The 13,445-nt window shown below is 32.8% G+C and overlaps 1 protein-coding gene across 3 annotated transcripts; it reads right to left on the bottom strand.

Moving 5' to 3' along the window:
- Positions 1 to 7,194: 7,194 nt before the first annotated feature.
- Positions 7,195 to 12,963, bottom strand: SPDS3 (spermidine synthase 3). 3 transcript variants are annotated; one of them, XM_078320732.1, is made up of 12 exons: positions 12,716 to 12,963; positions 11,820 to 12,034; positions 11,675 to 11,719; positions 11,419 to 11,495; positions 11,213 to 11,335; positions 10,732 to 10,836; positions 10,123 to 10,195; positions 9,939 to 10,010; positions 9,642 to 9,837; positions 8,178 to 8,307; positions 8,014 to 8,088; positions 7,195 to 7,300 (listed from the first exon to the last, which is right to left on the bottom strand). In XM_078320732.1, the coding sequence occupies exons 2-12, from the start codon at positions 12,001 to 12,003 to the stop codon at positions 7,229 to 7,231; spliced, it is 1,152 nt and encodes a 383-aa protein (XP_078176858.1). In that variant the 5' UTR covers positions 12,004 to 12,034; positions 12,716 to 12,963; the 3' UTR covers positions 7,195 to 7,228. The 3 variants fall into 3 exon arrangements, with proteins under 3 accessions (XP_078176858.1, XP_078176859.1, XP_078176860.1); XM_078320733.1 differs by lacking the exon at positions 12,716 to 12,963 and adding an exon at positions 12,564 to 12,586; XM_078320734.1 differs by lacking the exon at positions 8,014 to 8,088 and having other exon boundaries at positions 12,716 to 12,935.
- Between the last annotated feature and the right edge of the window lie 482 nt (positions 12,964 to 13,445).

A 13,445-nucleotide genomic window follows, 5' to 3' on the forward strand; every position in this document is an offset into this window, starting at 1 on the left:
AAGCATTTATACCGTCCTCATATAAGAATATCATATTAAAAATAGATATATATACCTCAAATCTTAATATAGTATTAGGATGCCACAAATCTACCAATTGCATTGGTAGTGAATTACCACAAAAATATTATTTTATTTTCTACCTCAGAAGAGATATAATAATTTTCATACATACGTGATCAAATATTAAAAAAAAATGCCGTGCTATTATGCTTGGTAAGCACAAATTAAGATACTTGTATTCAGTCTTAGTTAAGTTTTCATTTTTCAAAATCTGGATAATTGACTCGTTCCAATTTATATAATTGAACTAAATATGAAATTAAATAATCAACATTAATTTAGTGGTCAGGTTTGAGATTTAGCTGAATTTTTTTAAAAATATTTCTAGTTATAAGATTTGATATCATTTTTATCTAAAAAAACTACATGTATAAATAAGTTAAGCCTATTTTCCATTCATGAATAATGAACGGTTATACTTGGTTCAATTAAAATTTCAAATAATTTTTATTATTGAACAGAGTTTCAGAACATTGAAACGCCCTTTTATTTAAAGAAGATAATGGTAGCTAGAAGAATTTTTTTTAAAAACCATAAAAAAAAATAAAAAAAATTACCAAACCAACTTGATTGTTTTATTTTTTACAAAAACTATAAGAACCGAGATGCTATTTCAGTTCCTTTTTTTGAGAGACCGAAATGGCAATTCAGTCCCAGCCGTTTTCACATATTTCGAGAAAAAAACACGTTAAAAAATTGTAAAAATATATGGGACCGAATTGTCATTTCGGTCAAAAAAAAAATTCGGGACCGAAATGGCATTTCAGTTTTTATGATTTTTGTAAAAAAAAAAAAATAATCATGTTGATTTCATGAAAATCTGTTTTCTAATTATGGTTTATAAAAAAAAAAAAATCTAGTTTGAATGCACCAATGACTTAAAACGCCATATTAGTACCATGTCACTAAAATACTATCTCATCAGCACAGGATGCCATTTAATTTAATTAAGAGCTAGTCACACCATCTAAATCAATGATACCTTGATAACATGTCAGCAATATGTCACCAAAATGATTATTATCAAGAGTCAATTACGGAATTGAAGTTTCATTCAGCATTTATATGAGCAACATAATTGTCATGTCAATTTCCAAGTGTCCAATCATACTATATTAGATTATTGAATAAAAGAAATTAGTTTAGAAAAAAAAAGTGCACCGTCATCAATAAATAAAGATTAATTATTTTTTTGGTTAATTGTTTGGAAAACCGGTACTTAATTAAAAATGATTTTTTTTTGTTTTCCTAAAGATCAACTTCTTTAAAGTCTTTATTTTCAAAAAAGTTGAGATAGACTAGAAATGAAACTCAACTGAAATCAGTCACACAGAGACTTTTCAGGAGATCACTCATTCTAGTACTATTTGTGTCCAATTCGTGAAAATTTCATTTTCATAAAAAATCTATCATGAACTATCTTGCTTTTTTCTGACTTGAAACAGACTACGTAGAAACATGTATGCGAAATTTTCGTAAAGATCAACAAAGCAAGAATTTACCTTTACCACGGCTCACCCATATTGACTCCATCAACACCAAAACCATTACATATAAGAATCTAAAAGCATCAAGGAGACCAGTTTTGACAAGTCTTTGCGCAAAATACAAACCATGGTTGGAACATATCGCAAATTCTATACCGGCTCCTCGTCGTACGTATAGCTAGCTAGGACACTTGGAAGAAATAATATTATTTCTTTGGAAAGGATAACATTTTCTTTAATTTGTGGTCTATAACAAATGACAACTTCCACGTTCCAATCCTAGATCTCTTGCTAGTTTCTTCAACTCGTCGATATAACATGCGTCAAAAAGTGTCTGACCAATATATTTAAGGCGATTATTACAAGAATGAAACAGTATTCATGAGAATAAAAAGTGACTATCTGTGAAGGTATACTGATATAAATATGTTTTTTATTAGCGACGGTATACCGACAGTATCTTCCGCGGATACTGTGTCATTCTTGTATTAATAATTTGTGCTAAAATTATTGGAAATCACTAAACCAAAATCAAATTGAAATATTATGTACCGTTATTAATGTAAATATTTTCCTCAAATCATGGAAAAAAAGTTTCTCCAAATATTGTCATTAATTCGCACATTAACATTGATCTCTTTGGTACAACTTGGAGGGGAGAAGCATTTCTCAGAGTATGTGTACAGTCTACAGTGACATTGATTCCTGAGCAGATTTTTCTACACTGAATACTATTGTGTCGTTACAGTTCGAGTTCAATTCAGCAATTAATTGCATACAGTTGACGAGGTCAACATCCAAGTTTTGACTCGTGTTGATGAAGTAAGCATGATTTCATGCTGAGGTGCCAAGGCAAGATAAGGCTACAAACAAGCAAGAGAATGACAGGTTGGATGACACCCCACATGCACACATGTGTGGTGTAGATATATATTTATATAAATTGTACGCTTTGTTGCTAATGTTATTAATTGCGGGTTTAATTAGGTTCATTTGATACAAGAAGTACTTATGCATGAACTATTATTAAACATGTACAACAGTACAAGTGACTTAATCCATGGCAGAAGCCCCTCCAAAATGGTAATATGGTTTTAATAGGTAACCTTGCAAGGGTTAAATTAAATAACATATACATTTGGAGATATTTTACATTAATTGTGTGGTATTGTTTGTCGGCTTCTAGTTCAACTCAAGATGATCGAGTACCTTATTTCTTTGATGTAATCCACAATAATAATGCAGAATCACTTTATTATCAATTTTATTTCCGATATTATTTTTTAGTTACCACCTCAATACTTTAAAAATCGGACCTTACAATTTCTTTATGCAAAATTAAAAGGTTACCATGTGCGAGCATCGAGCTGCGCATGAGTTTTCAGCTCAAATTTGCTCATATTGAATTGACACAAAGAGAAACTCATGCACAACTTGGTGTTGCGCACGTGGTAATATTTTAATTTTGCAGAAATCAATGTAAGGTCAGAATTTCAAAATATTGAGGTGGTAACTAAAACAATTAAATCGTATGTATTAATTAGCGCACAACAATTAAATTAAAGCAAACTAGAGAACAGTAATAAGATCTGTCCTCTGTGATTAGTATATGACTATATGCGGAACTATATATATTAATTGTGACCCCAAATTCTAGGGAAGTATGTAATTAATCACCAATTACAATAGATATGAAATTTTAGGTACATTTAATACCATATTAATTACATAGTAAAATTACTCCAAATACTTGTTTTTAAACTTTATTGTTATCAAATAAAGCTGGACCTATCAGCCTTTTTTTCTCATCATATATAAATAATTATATAAACCAATAATGAGGACCGCCGAGCAAAGACAAGGAACCAGCAACACAATGCCAAGTTGCCAACAATATAATCACTAGTGTACACACAATATAAGGAACCTGCTACAAGAAACAATTAAACATATATAGAGTTAGGTTTATTATTTGACATATATATATAGTACTGTTTGTTATATTTGAACATATATATATATGTAGGTGTCACGAGTTCATGCTCTTATACACGTTGTGTTGTTCTCTTTCGGAATGTGATATGCTCAGACAAAAACAGGGCAGCTGAAATGTCTTAATCAGTTTATGGATGCCTATAACTATAAGGACAGGGTAATGTAATTAACAGTTTGTTGCCAAATATCGTACAGTGGTTGGTCTGGAACGGATTCTCTATCTATATAAATCAAAAGTTCAGAAAAATATATATCACAGTATATATATATAGAGTACGGATGAAAAAATGTTCTATTTATAAAAATCAAAAGTTCAAAAAAAATTAAACAACTTATAGAGTACGGATGAATTTTTTTTGTTAACATAATTAGGGGTGGGTGGCAAAGAAGCTCGTAACTCATAGCTCGATTGTGACTCGTTCCCTAACAACTTTTTCGTTACTGAATTGAGCTGTTAACGAATCAGCTCGCCACTAGTTCGGTCCATAATTTACGAGTTCAAGCACTGGGGAAGAGTTTGCTCGCTAGCTAGCTCAGTTAGGCATTAAATTGTGAATTTGTGTACATTTTATACTTTCTAACTCGGCCCAATTCGGTTCAGCTCGATTCTAAAAGTTTGTAAAATTCATTTTCTTCTTAAAAATAAGATTCAGTCAGATCCAGCGAGCCAGCTCGGGCTAACTTGTCACAATTTCAAGCTGAGGTTTTAGCGCGGATGCCATAAGTCCAGTTCGCTCAGCTGTAGCTCGATCCAAAATTAACAAGCTGAGCTAGAGTCTAGCTCGGACCGAGCCAGATGGTTCCCGTTACATAATGAATAAGGATACGAAAATGCTTTTCTGTACACACTTTCAAAGCTGGACAAAAAATTGCCGACACAAATTAAATCAATAGAAACTTCTTCGACAGCATTTGAACCTGTTACATTTTGTATCCAAAATAAACGCGCTACCAAGCTACGCTACACCCTTACAAAAAAAGTAAAAGAAAATCTGTAAAATTAACAAAAGAGAACGCGTTGGAATTTTCTGAAACGTAATTAAACTAAGTATAAATTTTACGAACTTTTATTATTTGAATATTTGAATGCTCATGGAACACGTTTAATGTTAATCGCTTAACGAAATTTCTTCTGAAAAATTCATAATAGAAGGTTTAGATTCATGTAAAACTTATAAATAGTGGAAATTATTATACGGATTGAATTGTTACGAGTTTATAAAAATGTTTACTACATTTTTCAAAAAGTTAAAGAATGATATATAAAAGCAGACAGCTATAGATCTGTTGATAATGTCTTTCTCGTCTTAAAAAAGTAGAGAGAGTTGTGTTTTCTGTCATATATTTTGTTCAACTAAATATAAATATAAACGAATCGAATCTTATACTATTGATGAGTTGTAGAATTCTTTGATGTGTGAATTCGCTCGTTTAGATTGAAAAAAATAAGACCTTACTTTCTGAGATATAAAAAAGTAATTAAAAGTACTATAATAGTTATTTACTATAGACTACAGTATATATCAATTAAAATACTTAAATTATGCTTCAAAATAAGTGTGTAAAGTGAACAGAAAGGAGAAGAGGTGAGCTAACATAATTTCCACCTTTCCTATACTCTGATTTATATTAAAAAAAAAAAAATTGTCGTGATCCGTTAATTATCAATAAAAATATTTAAATTGTGATTTAAAACAAGTGTGTAAAGTGAACAGAAGGGAGAAGAGGTGAGATAACATCTTTTTCTATATTCCGGTTTATATTTAAAAAAATTATTGAAATCATAAAGCAAGTTTATCTCTTCTTCTATTCTCCCACGTCTGCTCCCCTTTTGATTTTATTGTCCTAGAACATATAAATGAGTGCGGTCAGGATTTTTTCATTTTTTTTCTAAGTGTACAAGTCTAAATTTTTCAGAAAATTAGTTTACATTTTTGTAAGTGTAAACTTAGAAAAAATGGAAAAAAGGGTGCATCGAATAAAAAAAAAAAAATAGACTATTTGATTGGAGGATTGATATTCAATCCATAATTTCATCTTTTAATTACAGTTATTGATGAATCAGGATATCAACGTGCTTAATATAAGAATGAAGATATACGTATTTTGTTGTCAAAATTATCGTAGCGTAGCGCAAACTCTCAACTCTAATTCAAAATGATTTAGCAGGAGTGCAATGGACAGAGAACTCTCCAAACTTAATTGGTCCTATATAATTAGGATAACTATAATTAATTTCTAACGAATTTTTGGAATGGAGTTGCTCTTATAGTTATGATTCCATTCTCTTGCTTCGCTGAGGAACAAGATTAATTAGTGCAGTGATAGTAAAAAAATTAATTTAGTGGGTATCTAATTGTGATATTTTTCTTCTGATATTTTAGATTTTTTTTTTACTTATAATATTATGAATATTAAAATAAGATTGATAGTAAAATGTGGGTCTCACCAATAATTTTTTACTAAACTAATGTCGATCATCTTTATAAAAAAAATTTATAAAGAGATTTTTTTTTATCAACACTTTATAAATTGTGGGGTGAAGAGGGATTAACTTGACCCTACATAATATTTTTTAAATAAGGCTCTACATATAAATGGCCAAGTATCTATTGTTAAAAAATTAAGTAAGGATTACTCCTCCAATCATAATTAATGCATGAGTTACGAGTTATGACATCTAATGACTGAAAAGTGAGAACTCATGCTAATATGGTATTATAATATTTATTGATGAGAAACTAGAAAATTTAACTCTCTTTGTGAAAAGTATAAATTACTAAATAATAAACAATTTGTCTAGTAGTCATAAGAACCAAGAGAAATATTTTGCCACAGCCTCTGGCAAACATTGGGTCCAATGGGCCTTTGCGTTTATATTGCTTGAATTATTAGTTTGTTTAAATATAATTGTAAAATTATACTTTTTGTGTGACATAAACAGATAGTGTTTGCTATATTAATATCAATTTGTAAAATTTTAAATGGCAAAAGTGAATCACTGATTTTGTTTAATTCGAGATCAACATGGCGTAAGATTCACAACTAGATGAGGTTAATTACGTGTTCATCTCTTATTAAAACTGTTTAAAATAACTTCAAATTTTATAAAATATTACAAACTGTTTAAACCTGTGTTGTCGTGTTGATCTCTTGTATAAAATTATCTTCAAATTCAATAAATATTTGTTTATGCCGAACAAATACCTTAAATTACGGCAATTAAGATATCATTCAAGTAGACATTTTTTTTGGATTAATTTCTAGATAATATCATTTGATTGCAAAAATGTGTTTGTTAGTAGTGATTAAGACTTGTTAACTCCAAATTTTGTATAACATAAACATTTATCCTTTTTCAAAAGATATTACTAAAAATTCGGCAATAAGTTTTTAAGGTTTCCAACAAAATACATAGATGGGTCCCGTAACGGGTAGTATCTGGAACCCGGCCCAACACAGAGGTCACTAGAAAAGATTACATCATAAAAGATGTCAACGATAAAATAGTTTACCAGAAAATGTATCGTACTGTTCATAATTCACGGAACAATTACTGTGTTAACAAACTTTCCAACCTTACGCCACATACACAATACTCTTCACTGCTCAAACAAAATATCATACATCTTCTTTTTATTTATTCGGCTCAATTTCTATTTCTCTTCCAAACTGGAATCATATTAAGCTGTGAGAATTGCTGTTTGTGACATGATCTTGTTCTTCGGGGCCTCCTCTTTCAGACTGGATTGCACCTGTCAATTTTTTGTAAGGCACACAAACCAAATCAATCACTGTCACAGATATGGCAATAAGGGTAGTTGAAAGCTTTTCGGTCTCCTGGCTCCAATAATTTATTTAATTCTTTTTAATGCTAAATTCTAATACGCTTCATCTTTTACTAACCCATAATTTGTGATGATAAGCGAAATCAAGACAAAACTTCAGCGTGACTATTTGAGGGCGAAATTAGGGTTGCAAACAAAGTTTCTGCTGAAATATACTCTACCAATACATATACTCTGTAAGGCCAATACCAAGATCAACTGGGGACAAACTTGGGTCCGATGCCCATCGGACTCAAATTTGGGTCCAATGGGTTCTAAAACCGTCCGATCCTCTTTAAGATTCGTGCACACGGATATTGAAAAAATGTGCACGGATATTAAAGCGACATGCACAGATCTTAAAGCAGATCGGACGGTTTTGGAACCCATCGAACTCAGTTTGAGTCCGATGGGCATTGGACCCAAGTTTGTCCCGATCAACTGACCAGTATGTTATTGGTGACCAATCTACCATTAATTAAATACTAAAAAAATATATATATTTATTTCTCATGTCTGGTGTCTATCAAATTTATTAATATCTGTTAATTGCAATGCCAAGATGATCTCAAATTAATATTAGCTACATAAAATTCATATGGCCCGAGTTCACCTTTACTGCTGATAATAAATAAAACTACCTTTTTAGAGGAAGCATAAATGGAAGCCAGCTCTTTCTTCGCAAATGATGGAAGCGCAAATGCAGCCCTATGCATCTGTTCAAATTTTAGATTTGTTAACCAAAAACTAAAGAGGTAAGCTAAATTACATTTTGTAAATACAGAGAATATAATATTATACATACCTCAGAGTTATAAAATTTAATTTCCCTTCCAGCAGAGGTTGCTCCCTCCAGCTTTTCAATTGGGTTTATGGGATTTGTGAAATCGACAGGTGGACCATCCTTTGAGCATAACAAAAATCCAATAACCCCGCTGTAAATCAAAGATTGAACCTCATTTATTTCAATTATTCATGTGATCACATTAACTGCTAACATGCAAGGCATTTTACAACCTACTAGCTTTGGAAATAGGGTGTTGAGGCTGCAAGCTTTTAATATCATGATTTATCAATGATACATCATGCTTTATTGTTCTTCTAAGTTCTACCGCACAAAAATATACAACCGCATTTTAGCGGTTTTTGCCAATATATAAAGAAACAAATCAGGGCCATTTCTATTTTTTTTTTTAATGGCAACCAAAGCGAGGTTGCCTGCTTTCATTTCTTGTGAAAGCCAAAACGTTTACAGAGTTCCAACTTTAACACTAGCTAGTTCAAAACAAAAGCTAAAAAGAACAAAGCATCAGTTCTTTTTCTTCATTTCTGACCCAAAAAAATAAAAGAGGGATCCAATGACACCATTTTTTGGTGACACCAGATTACACCCTACATTTTTAAAGTCCAAACTGTTCAACATGATGAATATATTAAAATATGCTTGCATATCAAATTTTACATTTTTTTAAATTTTTTACTATTTATTAAGATGGGTACAAAAATTCAATAGTCGGAATATAGCGATTTTGTTAAATACTTAATAAATAGTAAAAAATTTGAAAAATGTAAAATTTGATCTGCAAGCACATTTTAATATATCCATTATGTTGCACAGTTTGGATCGACTATTTGAACTTTGAAAACTTTGTAAATGAAGAGTGTAATTCGGTGTCACCAAAAAAGGTGTAATTGGATCCCTCCTCAAAATAAAATTAGGTTATTATTGGCCCATGCAAGTTAGTAAAGTCTTTTTTATCTTTCATTTCGTGTTACAAGGACAATAAAGGATTAGCAAATCAATAAGTCAGTATGTTATGATTGGCCCATGCAATTTTTGGATCGACCCTCTTGTACAAATTTCCAATGGTGCAGTCAGTATGTTATGATATTTACCATGGTATCATATTCATAATTGATAGTGTTTAAACATGAAAAAAAAATGATTTAAAAGACATGAAGTATTATGGTTTATCAACCATTCATTACTGCTAATGCTAAACCATTAAGCACTAAAAGACTCCCTCAAGCTTAAGGCTCCTAAATGCTAATTGAAACCCCATATCAAGCTGCAAGCTAGTTTGTAGTTTCAATTCTAAATTTTTGGGATTGGCACTAATGTTTCAAAATTTATGTACTTCAATTTAAAAACTAAAATTATACATTCTAACTAATTGAACTTCAAACTCACAAGATCCCTGCTTATTCCCCACCTTATCGATCAAAATCAGAATCTGAAAACAGTAAACAAAGCATGAGAAAGAATAACCTGGGATAAGTGGGGACACTGGTCCAGGCATAGTGAACTGATCCCTTGAAACTCTGACGGCAAATGGAGAGCATGTCTTGAATTAGGTGTGTGTGAAGCCACATGCTCTCTGCTTGGTTGCATAGGACACCTCCAGGCCTCAGAGCCCTTGCTAACATGTCAAAGAACGGCTTCTCTACCAACTCCTGTGCCGGCCCTGTCAAAAAAATTCAGCAAAAGCATAGAAAAGGCAATAAGAGAAATGAGCAGACAGTAGCTTAACAAAGAAAAAGAGGAAACTGAAAAACAATTGCTCACCAATTGGATCTGACGAGTCTACGATAATGGCATCATACTTCCCTTCAGGAGCGTTCCGTAAGTACTCCACCGCTGAAGACACAAAGAAATAACACAGTCAAATATTCAGTTTAAAATAGCAAAAATCAAAATTGGATGGAATTTAAATCAGAATATGACCCAGAAATTAGACATTTAGACATACCATCACCAACATGGAGTCGCACACGAGGGTCTTCAAACCCAACAGATAAATCAGGAAAGAATTCTTTACAAACCTGAAACCAAGTTAAGTATGGTGCATATTAAATTGCTAAAAAGCTAAACATGATGACATGTTTGAAAAGTCAAAAGAAAAAATCAACATGCTTACATCAATAACCAGCTTATTAATTTCAAAGAATTTTATAACCTCCACAGATTTGTGTCATGATAAGTACATAAGTACGGTGCAAATAAAAATTGCTAAAAAACTAAACATGATGACATGTATGAAAAGTCAAAGAACAATTCAACATGCTTACATCAAACCTGAAACAGATAAATCAGGAAATAATTCTTTATAAACCTGAAACCAAGTTAAGTATGGTGCATATTAAATTGCTAAAAAGCTAAACATGATGACATGTTTGAAAAGTCAAAAAAAAAAATCAACATGCTTACATCAATAACCAGCTTATTAATTTCAAAGAATTTTATAACCTCCACAGATTTGTGTCGTGATAAGTAGATAAGTACGGTGCAAATAAAAATTGCTAAAAAACTAAACATGATGACATGTATGAAAAGTCAAAGAACAATTCAACATGCTTACATCAATAACCAGCTTATCAATTTCACAGATTTCTATAACCTCCACAGATTTGTGTCGTGATATCTCTCTAAGAACCCCACCATCACCACCTCCAATAACCAAAACCTGGTTCAAAATATTATATTGTACATTTAGTACACCGAGAAAGAATAATTCTGCGGTCGATCCCAAGTAAGAGTCAAAAGCAACAACATCCAGGGATTTACATAATTTATTCTACGAATCTTTCTTGTATAAGTGTCACAATTTTATTACCCTTCTCAACCCTCCACCACCTCCCCGCAAAAGTCCACCAATCCTTGGTTGGTTCAGGGCCAACAATATTTTGTTTTCTATTCAATTGGGCCTACCCGTAGTAATAAACAAAAGCAACCAATGTAGAAACCACAACTCATTTACTGTAAGTACCAGAAGATAATAAACTAAAAACTGAATGTACAGTTAGTAAAATATAAAAGGAATTAAAATATCATAAAGTTACATTTTTAGGGGATTGAATGGAACAAAGGGGAAGGTGTGCAATCATCTCCTGATACGCACATTCATCCTTCTCAGTCAGCTGCACAATTCCATCTAGGACCAGTACTTTTCCATAAGTTGCAGACTGCATTTAGATATACAAAAATCAACAAAAAACAACAAAAAAGGTACTAGTTGAGGGCAAAAATGGTAAATTGGCAATCATACCTCAAAAATTAAGACTTCCTGATATGGTGACTTTCCCTGAAACAAGATCTTCTCCACTTTCAGGGAATGAGCCTCTCCTGTTTAAAATACACCCAAATCATAAATGGATAAGCACTTACTTATACATGAATTGAACAGGAGTCAAGTGCACTTACTTGCATCTTATTATACAGTTAGTTCTTGTTAAACTTCTGTTATACAATTATTATAAAATAAAATTAACTAAGATATTCAAAGAAACTTGAGAGGGGAGTACCAGGCCACATGGGGTTATTGTAGTACTGCACTTTGCCGCCCTTTCCTGAAAATAAAAGAATCAAATCAACCCAAGAAAGATGAGATTAACACAAGGTGTTTGGCTAGTGAGACATTGAATGTAATTATGTAAATAATGAACAAACCATGGGATTGGGAGAACCAGCCAGAGACCACGGTGGCATGACACTTGGCGTCAGACTCAGGTGATGAGGCGAGAGCTTTAATACAGCAAGGAGGGAGAGAGGCCTTGGTGACTGGAGCATCATCCCCACTTGCCTCTCTCTCCTCCATCATTTGCAAACCATTTCTTGTGTCTCCACCTGCCATGTGTCTTCTTTCTCCTTAGATTTCCCAGCCTCTATTTTAGAAGAGCCAACAAAAAAAAAAATCAATATAAATTATCCTAAGAAGATATTACAGAAGCTACAGGAGTTCAAAGGATTTTACAAAAAAAGATAATAATAATAATAAGTCTCAAGGTTTCTCTTTTTCTCAGAAAAAAAATACCTAGTTAGTTATTTGTTATGGTAACAGTTACCTAACCAATATTAATGTCTCCACTCACATCCATCATACAAAACAGAATCTTACCACATTACACTGCTCTGTTGATTCTCCTGAGCTTTTCATTAGCCCCGTAATAATTTACTGATTTTTAGCACTGAAATGATAAGACCTTTAGGCAATTACTGAAATTCCCATACTCTGCTGATGCAGGAAAAAAAAATATATCTATTTGAAAGAAGAACAAATTTCATTTTTATTTAGAATTCTAATCTCCACCCACAATTTCCCATAAGCAGGGATTGGCCAGCGGGGCCCAGCCCTCCCCCACCCATCCCCTCTAATCTATTGTTTGTATGTCTTACTTAAATTAAAAATAGAACCTTCTACTGTAGCAAGCAACAGTTCTCTGTTGCTACCATGGTTTGGAATATCTCTCGGCACCACAGGATAATATAGCGCGATTTTCCAAACCGAATAGCTAAGCAACGTTTTGGTTTTGAGCGAAATAATGCTTGAATCGGAAGAGACTCACCGTCAGAGTTACGCCGATTATTCCTTCAAAGGCAAAGCGATAATGGCGTATCGCAGCGAATCAGAGAGAGCAAAGAAGACTTAAAAAGGAATAGCAAAATAGGCTTCAATGGGAAGCTTTTCTCGAACTTTCTGCCTTTCTGGGATTCTGTCACTTTCTAATTTTTCGCGTTGTTGATTATTTCTAGATACTCGAAGAAACAATTCCGAGTTGGAAAAGATAGAGAGAGAAGAGGAGGCTTTAATAGCATTACCTCCAAGAGAGTGAGTATCCTCTGAGATATCACAAATTTTGCGTGACCAACGCGTACGGTGCGTATTCGGGGATAGCGCAGGGGCCAGTATTATTTTGCTTTGTGATTCGTGCAGAACGTATTTGAACGGTTTAGATTTAAAAAAAAAACACGCAAAAGTTGAGATATCTCAGAGGATGTGAATTCCCTCCAAGGCCGGTAGAGTGGGAAAAATGGCACAGAGCCGGCTCCGTCGCGGAATGGCACAGTTACGGCACGAAACGGCACTGCACGTTTATCCGATATGTGCCGTGATTATCCCTTGATATTTTAGTCACGACATCACGTGAAAGATCTAGTCACGACACGACATGACACGTAGTCACGCGAGTCACGTATAATTAAAATCATTAGAGGTTGATAAATAGTGAATGTTGAATAAACTAACTAAAATTATGATTAAATGATTATGCGAGTCACGCGAGGCACGTTTAGGCA

Source organism: Carex rostrata, chromosome 19 (assembly GCF_964058835.1).
Source record: "Carex rostrata chromosome 19, lpCarRost1.2, whole genome shotgun sequence".
Classification (NCBI taxonomy): domain Eukaryota; kingdom Viridiplantae; phylum Streptophyta; class Magnoliopsida; order Poales; family Cyperaceae; genus Carex; species Carex rostrata.

Excerpts from the sequence above, each read along its gene's own strand:
- SPDS3 (XM_078320732.1), bottom strand. The coding sequence starts at position 12,003 with ATGGCAGGTGGAGACACAAGAAATGGTTTGCAAATGATGGAGGAGAGA. Across the intron at positions 10,837-11,212 it reads CCATTCAATCCCCTAAAAAT|GTTTTGGTTATTGGAGGTGG; the intron begins GTAACTTTATGA and ends ATTTTGAACCAG. Across the intron at positions 10,011-10,122 it reads GCGACTCCATGTTGGTGATG|CGGTGGAGTACTTACGGAAC; the intron begins GTATGTCTAAAT and ends TTGTGTCTTCAG.